The sequence below is a fragment of the Crocuta crocuta genome, unplaced genomic scaffold (genome assembly GCF_008692635.1).
Source record: "Crocuta crocuta isolate KB4526 unplaced genomic scaffold, BGI_CrCroc_1.0 scaffold395, whole genome shotgun sequence".
In the NCBI taxonomy this organism is placed as follows: Eukaryota; Metazoa; Chordata; class Mammalia; order Carnivora; family Hyaenidae; genus Crocuta; species Crocuta crocuta.
The window spans coordinates 919,074-942,087 of NW_027532601.1; the positions used below are offsets into that span (position 1 = coordinate 919,074).

General features: G+C 46.3%; 1 protein-coding gene across 8 annotated transcripts in view; it reads left to right on the plus strand.

The window, feature by feature from the left end:
• The first annotated feature begins 482 nt into the window (after positions 1–482).
• The window catches only part of EBF2 (EBF transcription factor 2), a 198,812-nt gene continuing 176,280 nt past the window's right edge, over positions 483–23,014 (plus strand). For 7 of the 8 annotated variants that reach the window (XM_077780115.1, XM_077780113.1, XM_077780117.1 and 4 more), the window contains exons 1-6: positions 483–613; positions 3,045–3,201; positions 4,224–4,287; positions 4,588–4,643; positions 5,120–5,193; positions 11,833–11,901. In XM_077780115.1, the coding sequence (XP_077636241.1) occupies positions 483–613; positions 3,045–3,201; positions 4,224–4,287; positions 4,588–4,643; positions 5,120–5,193; positions 11,833–11,901 (551 nt within the window). The remainder of the gene's footprint in view (positions 614–3,044; positions 3,202–4,223; positions 4,288–4,587; positions 4,644–5,119; positions 5,194–11,832; positions 11,902–23,014) is intronic. The other variant, XM_077780116.1, reaches the window with a different exon arrangement.

Sequence of the window (23,014 nt, forward strand, 5' to 3'; positions counted from 1 at the left end):
GGCTCCGGGTCTTCCCCTTCCTTTTACAACTGATCCTGTTGGGGATTTTTTTTTTTTTTCTAAATTCGAGCGGTGGGGAGGAGGAGGAAGGGGGGGGCAGGAGGAAGGGGAGAGATTAGGCAGCCATCAATCTCCTCCTGTTTTTCCCAGAACAGGTGATGCTTCTAAATTGTGATCACTTTCTGGAGGCAGCGCTGCCGCTGGAAGGATGCGAGCGACCTAGGACGGAGGGCCTCAGGCGGCAGATCTGAACTTGAGGAGGATAAAACCCAAACTTTAACTACATCAGTCCGCACCTCACGCGCGAAGCAAAGGACGGGTTATCTCCCCCCACCCCTCCCCTCAAGAGAGACTCAAACTTCGGCTCTTGATCCCTTTTCTTGGATTGCTTTTGGAGGAGATCGTTTGGTGACAGCGTTGGGAACAGTAGGGACAGTGTTGTAACTCGTATTTTTAAAGTGACAGTAGACCAGACTTTTTAAATGTTTGGAATTCAAGATACTTTAGGAAGAGGACCAGCTCTGAAAGACAAATCGCTGGGTGCCGAGATGGATTCCGTCAGGTCCTGGGTCCGGAACGTCGGCGTGGTGGACGCCAATGTCGCGGCGCAGAGGTAACGATATGGCCTCACAATTATTACGTCCTTAAGTCTTTCCCTCCTTCACTTTCTCTCTCTCTCTCCGTCTCTCTGTCTGTGTGTCCCCTCCCTCTCCCCCCATCTGTCGCCCTGGCCCCACGCGCTGGGGCTCGACCTAGGGCAGGCAGGTCGCTGCAGCCAGGGGGACCCTTACCCCTTAGCCAACACTCGAGTTTCCGAACTGCCTGGGTCGTTTGTGGTTCTCCCCTACTCCTTCCCCACAGAACACTCTTTGGGAGGAAAAATAACAAAGTGGCATCCAACGCCTTGTAGCTCAGCCCTTAGTCCTGCGATAACCGGCCGGGCCGGGAGCGGAGCCTGAGGACGGGAGCTGACTCCCGGGTTCCGCCACGCCGCGTGCAAGCGCCTCTCCTCCCGCAACTTGCCGTGTGATTCCTGGAGGCCGGAAGCCCCGCGGCCAGATGGCGGCGGCGGCGACGCGAGGAGTGGGAGAGGCCGGGGCCGCTGCCGGGAAGGCAAAGCGGCTCGGCGCTCCGGGAGGGGCGTGTGGGGGACAGGCTGGAGGCTCCGGGCGCAGAGATAAAACAGTGGACCAGACGCACGGAGGCGGGGGTGAGGGGAGAGAAGAGATTAAAAAGAAAAGACGTAGAAAAAAAAAAGCAGTATAAAGAGCCGCAGATGAAGGCGAGGAGATGGGCCGCAAACGCAGGAATTAACAGCTTTTAGTTCTGCTAGTTACTGAAGTTGACTTTGTTTCTATGCGTCCGCGTGCTGAGATAGTAAACGCCTGGTCTAGGATGCCACTCCACAGAGACATTCTGGTCCCCTTCCCTCATCACCACCACTGAGCTGGGATTTGTGGTCTCCGCGTCCTTGTCTTCCAGAGACAGTCTCCTTCCCCAACCCCAAAGAGCCCTCGAACTTCTTTCTTCCCACGACTCCAACCTTCCTATCCGTTCTCCTAGCCATCTCCCTCTAAGTCCTGACATCGCTCAGAGAAATAACTCCTTTCCCAGGCCAGCCACGTCTCCAGGTGTCCCGGGTAGAGCGAACCAGCCTCCAGCCTTGGAGGAGAGGAGACCAAGGCTGGCCACGACTCCCTCCCTTCTGCCCGAGCCCCGGGCGCGCCAGTATCCCTGAGGCGGACAGCACCAGGCAGCGGTGGCTTTCCGCGGCTCACTGGGTACTCGCTGGGCTCAAGCCGGGAGAAAGCAGGCAGCTTCGCAGAGCCGGCTCCGAAGCGCATTTCCTCAGCCCAGCACCTTAAAGACACCTTCCCTCCTTCCCTCCTTTCCCCCGATCAGATAATTGTTAAACTTGAATCGGCACTCCGAGTGGCGGGTTCTAGCCAAAATTTTACACCATTCAGAAGAGTGAAAGTGCTCGCGCCCCAGGGTACAAGGCCCAGAGATCCCAGCGCCGCAGGGCAGCACTGGCCATCTGCGCGCTCCCTGGGCCCCGAGACTTCTGTTAAATGTGATCTGGCGGCTAGTTTGTCCCCGGCCGCGACAGGTCTGCAGGGAGGTGTGTGCACACGCTCAAAACGCTCGAGGGCGCCTCCCGGGTCCTCCAACCTGGGTTTCGCGGTCAGCGGGTTTGGCTGGCGCCGCCGGGAGGTGCAGCTTAAGCGGGGAACCCTCTGGCCCCAGGCGAGGACGCTCTTGCCTCTTAATAACATTTTGGCTTCTTCAAGCGCAGCAGTTCTGGGGGCGGGGTCCCCAGTACCACGTCGGCGGCAGTGGCCCGCGATCCCGGGTCCCAGGGTTTCCATTCTGCCACTGCCCCGGGCGCAACTTTTCGGAAGAGCGAGGGAAGCCGAAGGTGAGGCCTCTCCCTGTAGGACCGAGGCTTGGGCTCTGGCCCAAGTTGGGGTTCCTGGCCACCAACTTTTGTAGAGAGCAAGGAGAGCGTAGTGAGCTCTAGGACAGGTAACTCCAATGAAGATGAAAGAAAAGAGTCACTTCTACAAAAGTAACAAAAGTAAGCATTTATTGCTCTAACCCGGGATCCTAGTTCCAAATCCTGACCCAGCTGGCTGGACTACCTGAAAGTGAAGATGGGGCAGCCCTACGGGATAGGACTCCGGCCACCTCCTTGGGGGACCGCTTTGAGCCTGGCTCGGCAGCCGCCGGGATCCGTTGGTCTCCACTAAAGGCCAGACCGTGAGCTGCCAGGCGCTGGGACGCCCGGAGGCTGAAACAGCGGCAAGTGTCAGTGGATAGGGGCATCGGCTCCACTGCGCCAACCGGCCCCTGTGGCCTCTGCGACTACTCTAAGGAGTCCTGTCTTCTTAAAACGAGCTGAAAAAAGATCTGAGGGGCCCAGAGCTCTGGACCTGGGACCAGAACCCTTGACCCTCTGCGGTGTTTGCATGGGCACGTTGGTAACATTGTGTCTTTCTCTTCTTCCCTCTGTCTGGTGTCCCCCCGTGTCTCTTCCTGCGCAGCGGAGTCGCCCTGTCCCGGGCCCACTTTGAGAAGCAGCCTCCCTCCAACTTGAGGAAATCCAACTTCTTTCACTTCGTTCTGGCGCTCTATGACAGGCAGGGGCAGCCGGTGGAGATTGAGCGCACAGCCTTCGTAGATTTTGTGGAGAACGACAAAGTAAGCGGAGGTGCTCCCCGCCCCCCCCTCACGGCCTAATAACTACCTCCTTGCAAAGCACTAAAGATTCCATCTGTCACTCGCGACACTTTTCCACTCACATCATCAGGGATGATAAATCGAGGCTTCTGGCCCGAGCCTCTAAATCAATCGATTTCCCAGCACCTCCTCCTGACTCCGCTCCCCGCACCGCTCGCTGCGGGGGGCGCTGGCGGCCGTGCGCACCCAGCCTCGGGGTCATTCGAAGAGCCTGGTCCTGGACTGGCCGCGGGGTAAATGCCCTTCAGACTAGAGCATGCCCTTCGGATTATTATTATTATTTTAATTATTTTGCACCTGCCAGCACCGGCAGAGCAGGGAGCTACTAGATGGAAACCCAGAGCCCAGTCTTGGCTGGCTTTCCCCACTGAACCTTCTGTCCACTCTCCCTCCTGAGCGCAGTGCCTGCTCCTGACCTGGGCCCAGGGGGTTGGATTTGATCCCAGATGAAATGGACTTGTGAGGAAGGAAAGTCTCTTGCCCTCTCTGGGCTTCAGTCTCCTCAGCTCTACAATGCAAGCTTTAGGGCAGGAGCTTTCCGAGGTCCCTCTCGAATCTGGCCCTGGGTCCCCGAGCTTGTAGCCCCAGAGGCCCCAGTCTTGGCGGGATAGAGCCGGAATGCTGCCTTTCCAAATGACAGACCCTGTATCCTTCTGCCGAGAGAAGCCTTCCGGCTTCTTAAGGACAGGGAGAGCCGGATGGGTTGGGGTGGGGCCTGTTTGAGGCAGCTTTGGCGCGGCTCCGGGGGGCAAACTTTGGAGTACATTTTTAAGGAGGAGGTACAGAGGGGTTGGAGAGGGTCAAGTGTCCGAGCCATTGCAAGTTTCAAGGGTTGGCGGGCAGCGGACGCTCTTGCTCTCTGACCTGGCGGCGAAAGTGCGAGATAGGCGGCGGGAGGCGGTGTGGGGTGCGCTCTCCAGTCTCCCCTTCTTTGGGTGGGGGGTGCTGGAAGGCAAGGGGCTCGAACGCTGCCTTCTTTTCAGGAACAGGGCAATGAGAAGACCAACAACGGCACCCACTACAAGTTACAGCTGCTCTACAGCAACGGTGAGCGCCCCGCGCAGCTGCTGCGCCCGCCTGTGTCCCTGGCCAGGAGACCGCTGACCTTGCCGCGGTCGCTCTCAGGCCGCCCCTGGGCCTGGGGGGAGCAGGGCTGCGGGGGCCTCGGCCAGGGCTGGGGGATGTGTGGGGGTGTCTTTGCCCCCAGGAGGGCTCACCCGCGTGCTAGCCAGCAGTCCGGAGCCTTGGAGCGGCTTCCTGGGCCTCTGTCCCCACAGCCGGGTGGTGTTTCGGGTTCGGGGCCAGGGGCTCCTCGGCCCTGACTTCGTGCCCGCCCCTCCCCCGCAGGCGTCCGCACGGAGCAGGACCTGTACGTCAGGCTCATCGACTCGGTCACCAAGCAGGTGAGCCGCGGTCCACTCTGCTCCTCTTCCTCCTGGCTGCACCCTTGTCTGTCCCTGACCTCTGCTCACCCCCCATGGGTTCCTGAGTCAGACTTCACTTGCCTCTCCATGTCGAATAGCAAGCACCTTGTCCAACCTGGAGAACAATTTTTTTCTTCTTCTCTCTTCCCCCTGTCCTGTCTCTTTCTGGCTGGGGATGGGGGTAGGGGAGCAAAGGAGTGAAGAGAGGTCGCATCCCCCCNCCCCCCACCTTCGCAGGAAATATGTTTCCACCAGGGCAAACTTCTCTGCTCTATTATTATTTTCGCCGGAGTTAACCGGGCCACAGTGCAGGTTCTGTGCTAACTCCCAATGCAGTAATGGGCAGAGAGGGGGGACAAAACCACTCCCCAATTCTGTGCTTGTTCTAAAGTCTCCTTTCCTTTGTCTCCCTGTTGCCCTCATATTGTCCCTTCCTGCCCCTGACTCCTTTGCAGCCCATAGCTTACGAGGGACAAAATAAGAATCCCGAAATGTGCCGAGTTCTCCTGACGCACGAAGTGATGTGCAGGTAAGTGTCGCTTTTACCTGCGGGCTTTGCTGGAAAGCGGGGCAGGTGAGCCTCACTGGCCAAGCTCCCTTGAATCCGGGCATTGACTTTTAGGAGTGATGGCTCGTAGGGAGGGAAGCTTTACCCCGGGGGGCGAATCCGCTAGAACTTCTCCTTACAGGCCAGATTCTTAGAGCAAATCTGTTAAGATGCTAAAAGAAAACCCAGAACTACTCAGGATATCACCGATCACCACCCGGGCATCTCAGGAGTCTCCTCCGCTCCGTGGAAAGTCTCTGTAGTCCAGCGGTGGGTGGCAGTGCGGGAGAGAGGTGGGCAGTCCCCCCATTGCCAAGTTTGGGGTCATGGACTTTGCCTGAACCCGTCTCAACCCGAGGTGGGCACCACTAGGTTCCTGCCTGTCGGCCGTTCCGTGTAGATTTCTAGGAGGGGCCACTTGTGGAGTGCGGATCAAAGCACTGGAAAACCTTGCAGTCTGGGAGAGGGACCACCCAAGGGGGGAAACCCGCATCCCCAACTGCTGAGGCACCTGTCTGTGATGCGGAAGGGTTTCCTTCCTCCCAGGATGTGGCTTGTCCGAAGATTTCATGTGTCAGGGGAGTTTCTGAGGCCAGGACACACTACTCGGTAGACAGCAGTCCAGTTCACCACTAGTGGGAGAATCGGGGAGAGGACCCCATCAAGGGGGTCTGCAGCAACAACTGGATTCTGAGCAGCAAGTGGTGAGACATGCAGTCTACTCAGATTCCTGCAACTTTTCCATTTTCTTTCTGGAGACCAATCACTCCATGTTGAGTCCTGTCTTCTGCTTGACTAGAAGGGAATTAAACGTTAGAAGAAACTCATCCGCACACTTAATTATTCATCCTTTCAACAGCGGTTTGAGTGGTGGGGACCTCAGAGCACATGATAGAGGATATAAAAAGGAAACTCTTGAAAGAGGTGGTTATTTTATTATAAAAATTTAAATGTTGATTCCATACGTGGTTTTCTTTCTCCAAAGTCTCTGGTTGGGGGAGAAAGCCCAGTTCTTCCTTACTCTGCTCTTGCTCCGGTGAATGTCTACTAGCTCCAGACTTGCTAGTTTTGGGTAATTGCAGGCCATCTGATTTAGCTTGGACTGTTTTATAGGCAGCTCCCAGCAGCCTCGGCTCCCTCCCAACCCACTCAGAAAGAAACCATAACAATCAGCCATGTTTGTTTTGGTTTTGACCAAGTATTAGAAAAACAAACTTTGCCAAATGCAAAGTTCAATTCTGCCAGGGGCCTCAGCTGAGGGGAACAGAGCTTCCCAGCTGGGTGAGGCAATGGGTGATGGAGTAAGCAGATAGCCACTCCATTATCCCAGGGCCCCTGATAGATTCGTTCAGGAAGAAAACACAATTCCAAGATGAACTTGGATGTAATACCTAGATTAAATAGTCAGAACACTTTGATTTAGTTGGCTAATTGAAGGGAGTCCCCCCTCCTTTTTATCCCTCTTTATACTTTTAAACATCTTTGTTTGGAGAGATTATCTTCTTAAAAGAAAAGAAAACAAACCCCCAAACTGGCCCATTGTCTGACGAATTACACCTATCACTTTAAATAACACTCGCACGCCCCATCCAGCTGTAGTTAAGGCTGACATTTTTATTTTTAAGCCCAATCAAATCCTCCTCATTTTATGCTGTCTAAGTAGAAGCATCAATTTTTAAAGCCTCTAGTTTAGTCTGCATTAGTAACACAATATAAAAATTTAATGTACTGTAACTTCTCCGCATTTGAGACCAGGGAAGACGCTCTGCTATTTTCTTCCCCAAACTAGAGTTTAAAACAAATATTAATTATGGGTAAATAAATGCTCCATTGGATGGGCACTGTGTATGGAGTGTGTGTGTGTATGTGTGTGGCGCGCGTATATGCGCGTGTGTTTTGGGGGATCGCTGGGATGATGGCAAATATTGGATGTATCTATCCAAATGGGAAGATCTCAATTTGCCAGTCAGAGCTGGTTGGTTGTCCAGTAAGGGAAAAAAGTTCTTTCTCCCACACTTGAAAGGCCAGTGCGAGCAGTCAGCGATGGAGGGGTGAATCAGAGACGCTGTTCTCAGAGATTACTCCTCACTCTTAGTTCTATTTGCATGCTGTTCTGAGGCATACCTGGGAACTTCTCTGAGCAGTTTTATTATGTTCTGTAATCCTTAGGAAAAAAAAAACCCTCATAAATTGGTGTTTCGCTTTCAGAAGGGAACTAAATAAACCTCTTTCGGAATAACTTTTTCTCTCTTCCCGGATGGGCTCTGCTCCCCTCTCCCCTGCTTTAGTTCATTTTGCCAATTATGAGCAAGGAGAAATCTACTTGTTATGTCGCTGCCAGCCACCCTTGTGCCCTCAATGCTCAGAGGGTTAAAAGATATTATAATTTGAACAGAAGTCGTCTCAAGGCCTACAGCTGGCTAATAACAGAGTTGTATTGAGCGCGAGCAAACCCCACAGCTGTGACTTTTCGCCACAAGGCGCAGGCTAGACAGGGCCCTAATCAGATGGGCCAGCCGGGCAGTGGGGCCAGTGTCTTTATCGGCCAGATGGTGTGAATTTAGACACTTTTGTTATGCAATCGCAGGGAGGAGTTGGGGAGAAGAAAACAAAACAAAAGCCACCATGCTGTGCGCTTATTTGAGTTTGAAATTAGAGACAGATTTTTGAAAGTTGAGGGTTGAATTTTAAAAACGATTTTGGAGGGGAAAGGGCACATTCGCTTGTGTTGAGCAGGAGTTTGCTAACTGGACACCCCGTGTCCGTGGCTGGGGCTTGCTTTTTTTTTTTTTTTTTTTTTTCCTTCTCCAGCCATCCCTCAGCCCCCTTCTTTCTTCCTTTCTGAAAACCGCAGGTAAGATTCAGGACTGGGATGCAATTTTCCATATTCCCCCAGCCTCGTCCCCAGCTTGTGTTATTTTTTTTCTCCTTTCCTCTCGAAGGACTGAGGAGGTGGGGAAGCGCAGAGAGGCCTGCAGGCAAATTGAGAGCGTTTCAGGCAAAAGGTTCTCTGAGTAAGAATTAGAATAAAATAAACCAAACGCAGCCAAACTTGAAGACTGGAGGGCCAAACTTCATTTTCATTCATTAGGCAAAAAGAGCACTTCTGAGCCTCTCCGTGGTAGTTAGGAACACAATCAACCTGGTGCCAAGTTCAGTTTCCTCTTCTCTTTGTTTATATCCCCCTTTCCTTTCCTATTTCACAGTCTTGTTCAGTCTTTAAAAACACTTACCGGGAACTTCAGACCTAGAGACTTACTTGTTAGAAAATAACCCTATAAAGCCTTTTCACTAAAGTAGCTGAACCTGAAGTTGGTTGCACAGGCTTTGTCTATACAGTGGAGGGAGGGGAGAATGGAGTTCGTTCTCTGAGTAATTCAAGGCCCCAGTTCCTCACATCCACCAGCCACATATCTGATCCTGGGGCGATTGTCTAGGGACCGGACTGTGGGTCCATGAATGTCTTCCACTTTCCACTTCCCTTTGCTTATGTTAATATTACTGGCAGGAGGATGGAATGTCATTTAAGAAACCAGATTTTGCAAAAAAATAAAAATAAAAATAGTGAGGACATCTTGATGAGAACTTTACTTAAAAAAAAAGAAAGGAAAAGAATTAGTTTTGCCTAACCCAGAGAGATTTTAAGAAGGGCTCAAATGGAGCAAACAGTCCACTCCTATTATTATTTAATTTATTTATTTTTAAAAATAGTTTTCAATGTTTATTTTTGAGAGACAGAGAGAGAGAGAGAGAGCACGAACGGGGGAGGAGCAGAGAGCGAGGGAGACAGAATCCGAGGCAGGCTCCAGGTTCTGAGCTGTCAGCACAGAGCTTGATGTGGGGCTCAAACCCATGAACCACAAGATCACGACCTGAGCCGAAGTTGGTCACGCAACTGACGGAGCCACCCAGGTGCTCCAACTCATATTATTTTTGTACCTTTACTATTTCAGTCCGGCTGCCAAGTGAGTACCTCCTCCATCTTTTCTGCACTATGAACATTAGAGATTATACTTAAATATGTTACTGTTGGAAAATGGAAGATCGGGTCCTAAAACTTCTCTGCATTTTTCTTTGAATAACGTTTCCTTCCTTGATGAGATTCCCCCACATTGTATTACACTGGCACCAGGCTTACGTTTTTATCTGTTTTTCTTTTCCTTCAGAGAAACTCCTCATGGCAAGCAGCTGAATTCAGCTGAGCAATTTTGCAAACTTACGCAGCCCCCTCAGAATCATGCCTTCTCAAACCAAACAGAGTAGCACATCCTGACAGTGTGTGTGTGTGCCCTGGTATTAAATTGTACCCAGCACTGTCCATGTATCTGGGTTACGTTGACACACTGGTAGCGTCAAAGGGGAGTCTAGCTAGAAGATCTTTAGGTAACAGGCATGTATGGGCTTTAGAAATTGTATTGCAGAAGAAAAAAAGGTTTGTCTGAACCACAAAGGTATTCTGCTGACATAAGCGATGGAAACAGGAGAGGTGGGAGACGGAAATGGGTGGTGATAGGGAAGCCAGGAAGAGAGACAAGGGCTTTGGGATGCAGGAAAGCAGCTGGCCAGCATTTTTATTGGTGTTAATCTTGGGATGGGTTGAAATTTTAAAAGTTAAGACCTAATATAATTTCAAAGGCAAAATATTATTCCAGAAAGCCCCCAGTGGCAAACTCTGGTATTTAAGAAAGTTGAGGCCATTTCTCTTTTACTTCCTACTAATTTGATTAAATTTCTTAAAACCTCACAGTGCTCATTTGGTGAAATGTGGTTAGCATCTCTCAAGTCTGTTTTGCTTTTTGAGATGGTGGAATAGTTCACCGAGTAATCCAAACATCCCTGCAAGGAGGGAAGAGGAACTTGAAAAGTTTTAAAAATACTTCTTTATTTGTTTGTGTGTTTGTCCTTTTGTGGAGGACCAGAGAGGGCAAATGGACTGGAGAGAGCCAGAAAGCAAATCTGTGTCTGGGCTGGTGTAAGACTTTGGTATTGCTGCCACATGGCCTCCCTCTTTTCCTCACTCTGTCATCAACCTCTGAAGGGTGCTCAGAGATCTTGCTGCCTCCCCAGCTTCTTAAATCTAGAAGGGACTCTGGAGATAATCTAGTCCAATATATATATTTTTAATTTTTTTTTTAACATCTATTCATTTTTTGAGAGACGGAGACAGAGCATGGGTAGGGAGTGGCAGAGAGAGAGAGAGAGAGGGAGACACAGAATCTGAGGCAGGCTCCAGGCTCTGAGCGGTCAGCACGGAGCCCAACACAGGGCTTGAACTCACGGACTACAAGATCATGACTTGAGCTGAAGTCGGACACTTAACCAACTGAGCCCCCCAAGCACCCCCATCTCGTACAGTATTTTAATTTTATGTATAAGGTTGGCAAAGCCAAGGGGGGTTAAGCAGATTTGACTAAATACATGCAGCTGCTTAGTGACAGCACCGGGTTGGACGCCAGAGCCCTGATTCTCACTTCAGCAATCTTCCTACTATGTTGCTTCACCCTTCAACAGATCATGGGGAAGCAGTGCTTACATAGAGTTTGCTAATGTTTATGAGGCATATTCTCACACCAGTGTGGATAGTAATGTTTTTTTTCTATGCCATGCAAGCCTACATCTGTAAGAAACTACCGTTGATGGTAGTTGGTGCTTGGATGAGCCAAGAGGTATTCAGAAGTCTATAATCCTCGTGGCAATGGGCAGCAATGTGGGGAGGTGATTTTTCAGTGCCCCCCCCCCCCCCACCACCTGCCTTTGCCCTTGTCACATCTGTCTAGGTCTTTCACACAGACACCTTTGGATTGGGGTGTTTTGCTCTCTGCTCCAGTTTGACCCAGCCCTTCTTATTCGCTGTAATTGCTATAGGGCTTCACCTTTCTTTCTCCCTCCCAGATAATTCCACAAGCATTTTTTGAGCCTCTACCAGGTACTCTGCTAGGAGGAAGTCCTGGGAGGTGGAGTTTTCAAGATAGTGCTTAGCACATCATGTCCCATTTCTGTTCTGGACTTGATGAAAGTCATTGGAGATCTCACTTCATAGCTCCTTGCCTCATTTTCTCCCTAAGTTACAAGGTATACCATGGTTCTGGTCTTCTTCCTTTGTCTTCAGAAAAGGATAGAAATAAAAAAAAATAAATGTTTATAAAGATTCCAGAGTTCTCTGGAAAGATGTTATGTAAGTAAGTTTTATAAATCGAGGCAGCTACTTGGGGTCTATTTTATACGTGTTCCTTCCCCTTCTTTCTTCAAATATTTATTAAGACACGAAGATCTAAAATATGCAATCATAAAATCATTCAACATGGAACTAGATGTGACCTTATAGATTTAAAAATCCAATGCCTGTGGTTCAGAATACAAATATGGCATCTGGGAAAGTTGTGATTTGCTGAGAATTACCCAGTTGTAAGCCACAGAGTGAGGATTTGAATGAGTATCTTTGGGCTTCGGGTCCAGTGTTGTTTTTAGACATGGCCATAAATTCTGCACTCGAGCAACTGAATGCTAAGAGGCTACCTAGGACACATTTATTTTTGTGAATGTTTCTCTGCTATATGCTCATTGTATTTTCTTGATTTTAATGAATTTCTTTTACTCCTTTGGTCCCTTCCCAATCTACAGTCGATGTTGTGAGAAGAAAAGTTGTGGAAACCGAAACGAGACTCCTTCAGACCCTGTCATCATCGACAGGTAGGGGGCAAAAGAAAAATGATTAAAACAATCATTTCTGGTTTCTTTCCTTGATGAATCTCAACGCTGAGTACCGATCACTTGGGATTTGCCATGAGGTTGGTTTCATGTTATCTTCAAGGCAGGGCTAGTCCAGCATGTGTTCTCTTGTTCTGGTTGGCGTTTCTTAGAAGAAGTCAGAACCTTCCTTTTTGAACATGTGTTTCTAAATCTATGATGGGCTTCTTTTCCAGGTGCACTGATGTCAACGTAATAAGGAGTGTGTGGATGGCAAAGGGTGGTAAAGGATGCCAGCTCTCTTTTCTGGCAGAGCTGGGTCTCAGTAAGTTTCTTGGAAGAGGCAGTGTACCCCGAGTTAAGTGACACCCCGTTTATCATTCTCAGCGATGGCTGTTGGGTTGAAGACTCTCAGTTTCGATTACAGTTTAGGGGATTATGACAAGCTCTCTCTTGCATCGAGGGAGATTCCTTTCTACCACAGAGCATTGCATTCTGGGTCTTCTGTTATATTCAGAGTGGGAAAGATTCTCTGGGACAAGATGCTAATTCATTGAAATGTGATTTAGGCATCCTCAGCTGTCTGTTTTTGTGATTGGAAACAGAACTTACAAACCAACGAAGAAATACCAAATTAACTTCTAGCAATCATGTAATTTTTAAGAAATCCCATATTCCCACCCCTAATTTTTTCTCTTTCGTTAAAAAACGGAATAATTCCCTATTGCTTTTTTCTTTGGGTTTTCGTGTTTCTCGCCAGGTCCTGAAATGGATTGGAGAGACCACAGTCTCCAAAGTTGTTATTCCAATATCCCAATGAATTCTCAGTTGGGAGAATGGAACCTCTGGCATTCTTCCCAGAAAGCCAGCTTGGTTTCTTTGTGGAAAGTATAGCATAGCCCTAGGAACGGGGAGGCTGGAATCCCAATCCTGTCCTCGCTTCTGACCTTGGACAAAATACTCAGCATCTCTGCTCTTCCGTGGTGGGATCAGAGGGTGCTGCCTGCCGCGGTGGGCTTCAGGAGGCTCCTGAAATGTCTGTGGAGGTTCTGCAGACCTCTCTGAGACGCTTGGAAGAGGATGATAACCAAATGTAAAATGTTTGTTGGATGTGCAGGGAGGGTGCCTTTGCCACCATAGGAAGGTCGCGTGGGACCAATTTTAGAGAGCTGTTAGGAATTTCTTTTTCTTTCTTTCTTTCTTTCTTTTTTTTTTGTTTTGTTTTGTTTTTCGGAAATTGCATAGAAGCTTACAATGAAGGGGTTTTGAGAACCTCTGGGGTCAGCCATCTCTCTTATCTGATAGATGGAAGGCTGACCCGGGAATGACGACATGACTTGCCCACGATTGCACGGCTGGGTGGAGCAGAGCTGGCGCTAGAACGCAGTTGTCTGTGCCTCTCGGCTCGTGCTCCTCTCACTGCCACAGCCTGCCTCTCCCAAGCACTGTCTGTCCTGACTCGTGTGAGTTGGATGTGTCGACCGCATGTGGCCCCATTTCCCAACTTCCCAGGATGCCCTCAGGATCCTCCAGGGGAATTTGAAGCATATGAGAACAGCTTAGATAGAGACCCAGTCTCTTCCAGCACGCACACTGACCTCACTAATCTTCATCTCTCCTCCAACACTTTTGCTCCCTTTTTAAGAAGGTCCTCCAGCCTTGTGACCAGCACACCAGTTCTTGGAATAAGGACCCCACAAATCAGCTTTAGAAACCATTGCAAACCCGTAAATCCTAACCCACACCTTCCATCTCATAAGCACACATCCTAGTGACCTTGCACTTAGCAGTTCTCACTTTTAGAGACTGCATATGACTTGCACGCATGGATAAAGCCCAACATATTTACATTTTACTCCTATGTAATATGCATGTTATGTGTACAAAATGAAAGTCTTTTAGCATCTACAGAGGGAGAAGATTTTCAAATTAGGTGCTTTCATTGTTTGTGCTAGAATGTCTCAAATTCTGCTTTGAAGGTAGAAATTGTATCTTAGCTGCCTATTATAGAGCTTTATGGGACTATGGCATTTACTTTTTACTATCCTGTACACAATAAAACAGCCCAGTAATATCTCTGCATCACTTGAAATATGTGTTACTTTCGAAATGTTGCGCATCTACACATGGAAACATACCAAAGGGCACTGTAAATTGGCCATTATCAGGTTTTTAGAGAACCTGTTTTATTATAAACAGATGCATTTATTCTGCTTACTCATTGTAAGGCTTTTGTTCTGAGATCTTGCTCCCTCTTGTCTTATTGCTTCTGAATATCTTTTGGATATTGAATATTCAATATTTGGATATTGAATATCTAATACCTTAGCCTCCTTCCCTTCACTGTGGATGTAAAAAGAGGTGACGTCAGGGTTTCATTTGTTGGAGGTGGAATGGGTGGTTTGTGTCATTCAGGGGTTTGGTTGAGTTATGCATCCCATCCCTGGGTTCAACGTCTGCCAACTTGGAAATGTTGAGATCCCCCACAAGCAGCAAACGGGTGCAAAGGAGTCTATTTTGGATTTTCTCTGAGTAAATATAGAATTCTCTTCTCTGCCCTTGTTCCTATAATGCCAACTAATTATCTCCTCCCCCTGCTCGCTCATCTAACCAGATGCAGTTAATTTACACTGTCTCTCTTTGAGTTTTCTCACACAACAGGCACGCTCCACTTTGGCTCCGGGGAAGCCTGTTTATTCCCTTGGAATTGTGCACGTTTGGGGGAGGGGATGGGGAGGTTCAAGGGTGGTTCCCAAACTTTTCACCACAAAAGACCCCTTCTATCCTTTTCCTTGGCTAGCCCAGCATTTTGTCAGACGTTGCCTGTTCAACTGCAATCGACAAGTAACCATTCAGCTGTAATTCCGTTTTTATTAATCAAAGACATACAAGGGAATGGAAAGGAAGAATCTCATTCCAGAAATGCCCTTGATCTCTCATCAATGGCCAGTTGATTTTGATTGGGACAAGACAGCCAGTGTTACCAACACTGACTTGATCAACTTCCAGCTCAAACAACTTGACTTTTCACTTAGCCCATGTGACCACATCCTGGGTAGAAAGTCAGTTTCCAATAGGCTGCTTAAAATATGAAATATAGCTTTTACTACCTTGTGAGCCCTTCACTGAAAATCATCAGATTTTATAATAGGGAGCCCCCCCCCACCAGAAATGTAGTTCTCCAGGTCCTCAGATTTAGCCCTAGACTAGGATTCTTTTTTTCCTACTAAATCACTCTCTGCCTTGATTTATCTAGAAGCATAAATGTAATTTTTATTTTCAGTTGTCTTTTCAGCATGCTTTTGTGAATTCTTGGGCAGCCACGCCCCTCTCCAAAACCCCAGGCCAACACACAGCTCGGCAGGACTTGCTGCTGAATCACGGGCCTCCAATAGAGCCTTCCTTCTGTGTACAAATGTGCACATGTCTAGAGTGGCAGTTGAGTTGATTAATTTTTAGTGTAAAAACCCAAAGTTCCTATTTGAAAGAAAAAAAATCCAACAACACAAGCCAGCAGAACAGAGCAAGACCAAACCAACAATGAAACCATAATCCGTACTCTGGTCTTCAGTCTAAATCTTGTCCCTAAAGATCTGTGTGTGGTAAATAAAAATAAAAAGGCTGAAGCCAATTTACATTTTGTGGTTTCAGAGCTAATTCGACCTTGTTTTTTTCTGGGCTTCTCAGACTATCTTCTCCATCTGGAAGCTTCTTCTGAGTATCTGCTGAATCTCTGGGGCTCGGGATAATCTGGTGGTCCGTGGGAAGATCATTTTAGGGACAGTTTCACTGATATAGGAGAGTGAAAAAGAGTCCTTAAAGTTCCAGTTCTTATAGCCCCTAAAAAATCCGATGGGTAGAGAGGGCTAATGTTCTTTTTGAGTCATTGTAGGCTGTCCATACCCATGTGGTATGGTACTTTCTACTGAAAGGGCAGATCAGCCTATGTCTCACATGCCAAATATCCCAGTCTTCTGTCTAGGACGCTGGTCTCCATATTTCTGAGCTCTGTTTCCAGGAGGGCCATTTTAAGTGTTGATGTATTTTTGTTTACTTTCTTTTTCAAGAAGCCAGACAAACAACACAATGAACCTCATTCAAAAAGTTTACTTAAAAGTATCTCTTGTGGGTGAGTTTTCCTCATGTTATCTTCCCTTTTATTTTAAATACATTTTTATTTGTGGAAGAATACACTCAACATAAACTTGAGTGTCTTAACCACTTCTACATATACAGTTCAGTGGTTTAGGTACACTCACATTATTGAGGGGTGAGTGCCACTGTAGGGTTCTTTTCATCTTGCAAAACTGTGACTCTCCATTCTCCCCCACTCCCAGCGGCCACCATGCTACTTTTGGTCTTGATGAGTTTAACTACTTCGGAGGACCTCATATAAGCAGAATCACTACTGTATTTGTCCTTTTGTGACTGGCTCATTTCACTGAGCATAATGTCCTCAAAGATCCTTCGTATTGTAGCCTGTGTCAGAATTGCCTTCCTTCTGAAAGTTGACCAATATCCCAGTTTGAATATATCACACTTGTTTATCCACTTATCTGTCGATGGACTCTTGGGCTGCTTCAATTTTTCAGCTATTTGTGAACAATGTTTCTGTGAACAGGGGTGTGCAAATATCTCTTTGATTGTTTTCCCTTCTTTTGGGTATATAACTAGCCGTGGAATATGGAACTCTCTTCTCTGCCCTTGTTCCTACCAAGCGGTAATTTAAGTAATGGCCATACCATTTCTATCGCAGCTACTGATGTTTCCACCCACAGTAGGTGAAGGTCCCAATTTCTCCATATCCCCCCATTATTTTCTCCTTCTCTCCTCTCCTCTCCTCTTCTCTCCTCTCTTCTGATGTCCTTTCCTTTCCTTATTTCCTTTCCTTTCCTTATTTCCTTTCCTTTATTTCCTTTTCTTTCTTTCTTTCTTTCTTTCTTTCCTTCTTCTTTTCAGTAGTTGTAACCCCAAGTTTTGCTCCCTTTGTCATCTTGGTAAGCATCTTAACTTTCTGCTTTCCCCTCAGTCCAGGCTTCTTGTTTGCCCTTTCTCTACTATTTGGCACATCCTTTCCCCACCTCTTTCTGCCTCATTGATCACCTTGTCCCATTGGAGTGCATGTCTGGATCCTCTCTACTCTGGCCCATGCTTGTTATCCCCCTCCCCAGTGTATCACTTAACTCCAGGAAAGTATTATTTTTGGGATGGGAGCTTCCAGAGAATCACCATTGGGAGTGAAGCTCTTACTGACCTTCCAGGCATGCTAGAAGGTATTGCATTAAATCTGAACACTAGAGTTTTTGTTAATTTACCAAATTAACTCCATATTAATCTCTTCTTGATTTGTAACATAGGTTTGGCTTTTAACCCCACTAGTCCTTTCAGCACAGAAGCAGTATTTGGATAGTAGTTGGAGTTGAGCTCTTGCTGACATTTATGTCCACAAAGCCTAGTAGATTCCTACTGTCTTAGGCCACTTAACCTGGTTTTCAATCTGTGACCACTCCCTCCCTTTCCATGGAAATGGACAAGCCAGATATGTCAGTAGAGACATCCCCGAACAAGGATTTCAGAGAAGGGTGGATAAGACCCATACTCAACCTTTAATTGGCATTGTGTGCTGGGCATTCCACTATGCAATTTGCATTAATTAAATAGTCTTCGTAATTCATCTTTGGTGGTTGAGAAAAATTCAATTTTATGGAGAAAACTATGATTCTTAAGGAGCTAGAGAACTTAGCCAAGGTCACATAGCCAGTTTCTGTGGTGAAATTGGAGTGTCATTAATGGGCGGAAGTTCCAGAGAAAAAGATTTGAGTAAAGAAGGAAAAGCTTTCCAGAATTTAGAACTGGGTAAGAATGGAGAGGCCTGGTGAGTATGGTCTGGAAGCACTGTTGGCTCCCGAAATGCCGTTTAACTCTCAGGTTGTACAAGCCACATTCGTGTGTGTGACGGGTGTGATGGAATATTAGCCCTCCATCCCCATAATTGAGAGGCTTCATGTGTGTAGCAGATATGGCCTTAAACTAGGATCAGGATGCCTGCTTCTGGCCCTGGATCAGTCACTAACTAGCTGTTTCATGTTACAGAGGTCATGAGCTGCCTCTCTGGGCCTTAGTTTCCCTATCTGTAAAAAGAAGTGCATTGGATTAGTGGATGACCTTTGCATTACCTTCCAGCTCTGAATTCTCTGATTCTAGCTGAGGGCCCAGGCTTGGGTGTCAGGCATGCTAATTCATCATCCTTGCCCATCAATAATTTACGGGAGCTATTAATATGTGCCTTCCATGCCCAGATTCCTCATCTCCAGTGTAGAGAGCCCAGTGCTGTGAAAAGCCTACAAAAGCCTGGCCCCGGGCTATTTTTTTTTTTAACTGAAAATTCTCTTCTCTCAGAGAGGGTGTAGATTTTCTCCCTAAACAACACACTGTATCTACCCAAAGTGAGCGCATCATTCCTTCATGTTCTTTGTCCTTTGTTTTCCAGTAAACCCTTTGCTAGTTTCCTGGCCATTTAGGGAGACACTGATAGGAGAAGGGACTCTTCTATTTGCTGGTGTAGAAAACACATCCTTTTGGGTTGAAGCACTTCATCAGATAACAGCCTGGGCCAAGTGGTAAATAGATGATATTGCCTTTGAGAAAATCATTCTCCTTCTACTGATTAAAGAAGTGGTGTGAATGAGTTCTGATGTTGACTTTGTAGTTGGGCTGTGGTTTAAGAAGTATACTTGTTATAATATATACTTGTTATACTTGTTCTACTCGACTGACCAGTCTTCACAGATCTTTAAGATTTGACTCAAACTGGCCCAATCATCTGTACGTTGATTCACTCCATCATTCATTCATTTAGGATTCTGTTGTTGTTCAGTTATTAGGCAAATATTTGTGAATTCTTGGCACTAAGAGACCATTGGGGAACAATACAGCCATGGCTCCTAACTTTTATGCAGTGGACAGCTTAAACGATCACACAGAGAAGTATATATTTAGAGACTGTGAAAAGTACATGAAAACTCGGTGATTGTAGATAGGTTACAACTTCCTAGTCCTGTCATTTCTTTCCCCATGAATCAAAATGTTTGTTTCATCAAGCAGACCTTGAAAATGTCTTCCTCTCTCCCTTTGCACATACCAACTGTACCTGGAACACCCCTGCCCCCAAACTTGGCCAATATAAATCCTTTACATTTTTCAAGATGGGTTTTAGATTCTGCCTCTTTAAAGATATCAATTCTTATAGCCAAAGTCTTCTCACTTGACATTTGCCACCCGTGCCTGATCTTATTAGGATGTGTGGATATTGTCATCTTCTTTACCTATTTGGGTTTGCCTTACATTTCCAAGTATATTGTAATTCTTCGATGTCAGAAATCATATGTCACTTAAGTCTTTAATATTTCTTGGCTTTGTGATGGTGCTAATAATACAACCTTTCTCAATGAGTTATTATATTAAGAATATTAGTGTAAGGTGCCCACCATAGTGTATGACTGAATAGATGCTTTAAAAAAGTCATAGCAATTATTACCTTGTATCTCCCAAGGCATCTCTCCAGTGGCTTGGATACTATAGTCACTCAGTAAACATTAGTTGGTAGATTAATCTGTGACTGCCAAGCATTAAAGAGTTTGGGTGACTGAGTCCTTGGCCAGTTTATATAGGACCTTTCCCAAGACTACTTGTATTTGACTGCTGCTTAGCAATCTTCCCCCCAGGGGCAGATAGATACAAAACAATGCCAAGAACAGATATCTAGGATTGTGAGGCAGAATGAATCATTCAGTAAATGTTTATCAAGGTCTATTATATTATGGACTTTGCAAGGTGCTTTTAGGAATAATACAATTGAATTGACACAAAGCTTTCCCATCAAGAGCTTTTAGTTCAGATGGAAAAACCAAAGGTGTGCAGAAAAAACTGCCATAAGAGAGGCAGAGATTAAAGCTCTGAAGACTTATAGTGGGGAGATTATTTTCATCTAGGTAGAGGTGTGAGGGGTGATGACTGTAACTTGAACATTCATGGTTGAGGACAAAAGACATTCTAGGAGGAACGTGGTAGGAGAAGACATAGGGAAAGGAACGAATTTCCCAAATCTGCTCATAGTTTTAGAAGTACATGGATGTATGTGAAGGGGAGGCAGTAGGAGAAGTTAGAAAGATTATTTGGGTCCAGAGTTTGTAAGACTTTATATGCCTGGACAAGAGTATTGACATCTTTTGTTGGTCATGGAAAGACATTAGAAGATTTTGAGTAGTGTTATTTCATGGTCAGGTCACTATTTTGGAGGGATAATTTTGAGGATGAATTGGAAAATGGAGAATGCAAGTAGGGGAACCTTGTAGGAAGGCATTAAAATAGTTCACGGGTGCTTTGCTTCCTGTGACATTTTTGGGAATTTATCCGTTTACCTGCCAAATAAATATCAGTTTAGTTCCATCACCCAGTACCACCAGGGATTGGGGAAATGGGCACAGGCTTCAAATTTAATGGCTTCCTGTAAAAATATTCCAGTTTCTGATTTAATTTCTTTCATCTTCTTCTGGATATGCTCCCTTCTACCATCAGCAGTGGTTGGGAGTTGGGTTTTCCCTGCCAGATACCAGTCACTGGAGGTAAAAGGCCCATTTTCTCACCTCTCCACATTTCACTTCCCCTCCCCCAGTACACCCACCACTCCAAAGCTTTTGCTGATGTTACCACTTGTCCCCATGAGTACACGTCCTTTGTTCACTGGAAAGCTCAGATCCTTTGCAAAGAACTGCTGTTGTACCATCTGGCAATCTGTGAATTTTTTAGTAGCCTGGATGTTTGTGAGAAAGCAGGAACTCGGAAGCCAGAATCCAAACCATTTGCAAGTAATTCTTGAGAAAAGAGGAAAAACCCAAACCAGTTCACTTTTACTAGTGTTCTCGCATTCGAAGGGCTTGCATAGGTCCCCTGGATCAATTCCCAGGGAAAATCAGAGGACCCAGTGGATGTATGCAGTTATGTAGAACAAAATAATGGTATGCTTCAACTTCCAGCTTCTTCCTTATAAAACTGTATGATGTGATTAAGTAGCAGAATTGCCAGGAAGTGGATGAGTCAAGAGAAGTAGAACTGCACTGTGAGGTTGTTCTGTGCTGGAAATAAGAAATCGATATTTGTTTCTAGGAAAGGTATTTCTTCCCAGAGTTGTCTAGCTGGCTTTTAGAGGGAACTAAGGACCCAGAACTTGGGAAAGATCAATAGGACTCCACATTCATCCAGAGAGAACATTCTAGAACTCTCCATTATTTCTTTCTATTTGAGCAAACAGGGCTAAATACATTCTTCTGGGTCTATTTATGACCAACCAAGAGGCAAACAGGCCACATGGTTAGGAAAAACGGCATATCCCAAGGAGATAAGAAGGAAGTTATCCACAGATGATTTATAGACTTGGGACTCTACCCATTAGGACTTGATTAGATTATTTGTTGATTGAAATCTTATAAGAATTGTTCTTTGTTGCTCTGTTCTTCGTGTTGACCTAGAATTGCAATTGGAGCAGGCATTTGATCAAAAGGAAAGTGGTTGAGTGACAAGAAGCTCAAAGCATGTCAGGCAGCCTAGACCCAAATCTATAAGGAGTCAGCATTTCATCAGTCTTGACTGGGTAATTAATTAAATGATTGTCCTCCAGGAAGGTTTTGTTCTAAACTCAAACTCTCCCAGCCCCCTCAAGACCACCAAGGAACCAGAACTGGTGAGAAAAGCTACAGCTGCTCACATATAACAGGGGCTTTTGAAAAGGAAATAGGGAGAAATTCCTAATCCCACTGATACCATGGCAGGAATGGAAGAATTTGCAGGGATGGAACCATCTGGATTCCAGCCAGCACTTTGGGGTTAACACTTGCATTTTTTTAAGGCACAGAGGACACCAGGACTTTTAGAAAAGAGAACTCACAAAATGGCTATGCAGTCTGGGTCACCGTACCTTCTCAGGTGTCATTCACACATAGGTCCTCCACTAAAGCCCTGAGGTGGGTCTTTGTGGAGAGAAAGGGCAAGCCTTTTGATTGTTTGAGTTGGGTCCAGATTTGCACAGTTGCACAGGACATTTTTCTGATTGAGCTCTGCACATGACTCAGCTATATTCTGGGACTGTCATCCCACATTTCAGATGAGAAAACTCTGTTGAAGAGCAGCTCCTTCAGTGGCCATGTAGCAGGAAGGCCAAAGACTCAACCGGGGTTAGAGACAAGATCTCTTGCTCCCAGCACAAAACTGTGATGGTCTGTGTAAGGAGAGGGCAGGAGAAACAGTGGCCTTCACAATGAATCTGGTGTTGCTGAATTGCAAAGCTTCTAACTGGAATGGAGTTTTGGAGGATTCATCACCTTTCAAGGACCATGCCATGGTTCAGACCGATGACATTTTACTTCACTATAACCAGTAATTTTGTACCTAGCCAGTTTGTTTTGTGTAAAAGGCTTTTTCTTTCTTAGTTCAGAAGAAGTAAGGTTGTACCCACGACACAGATTAATGACATGTAGGTTGCATACTTGAGATGGTTATTATTCCTGGAATGTGATACCTGTAGCAAAATCTGGCTTCAGATCTGGGTTTGACCACTTCTCTATGCCATTCATACCTTGCCCATTCATTCATTTCCTCCCTCTCATTGAATCTGGAGTTGCCAGATTTAGCAAATAAAATTTGTCCAGTCAAATTTCAATAACCATAAACATGAATTTTTTTTTTGATGTAAGTATGCCCTAGTTCAATTTGTATTTCAGATAAACAACAAACGCATTTTCAGTATGAGTCTTTCCCATGCAATATTTGGGATATACTTATACTGAAAAGTTATTTGTTGTTGTCTGAAATTCAAAATTAACTGAACATCTTATATTTTAACTGGCAACCCTCCCCGAATCCCAGTTTATATCTGAAAACTATGGGAGGGAAGGCTGCCTCACAGTTCTGGGATGGGGAGAGATGATGCATGGGTGAGCCCTGTACCATGATGGTCTCACGCTTGCTTTGTTCCTTCCTTTTTGTGTTTTTTAATTCTGTCATCGTATAGGGCTCATAATCATCTTCTTGTCCCTGTGGAAGTTGATTCACACTTTGCAGA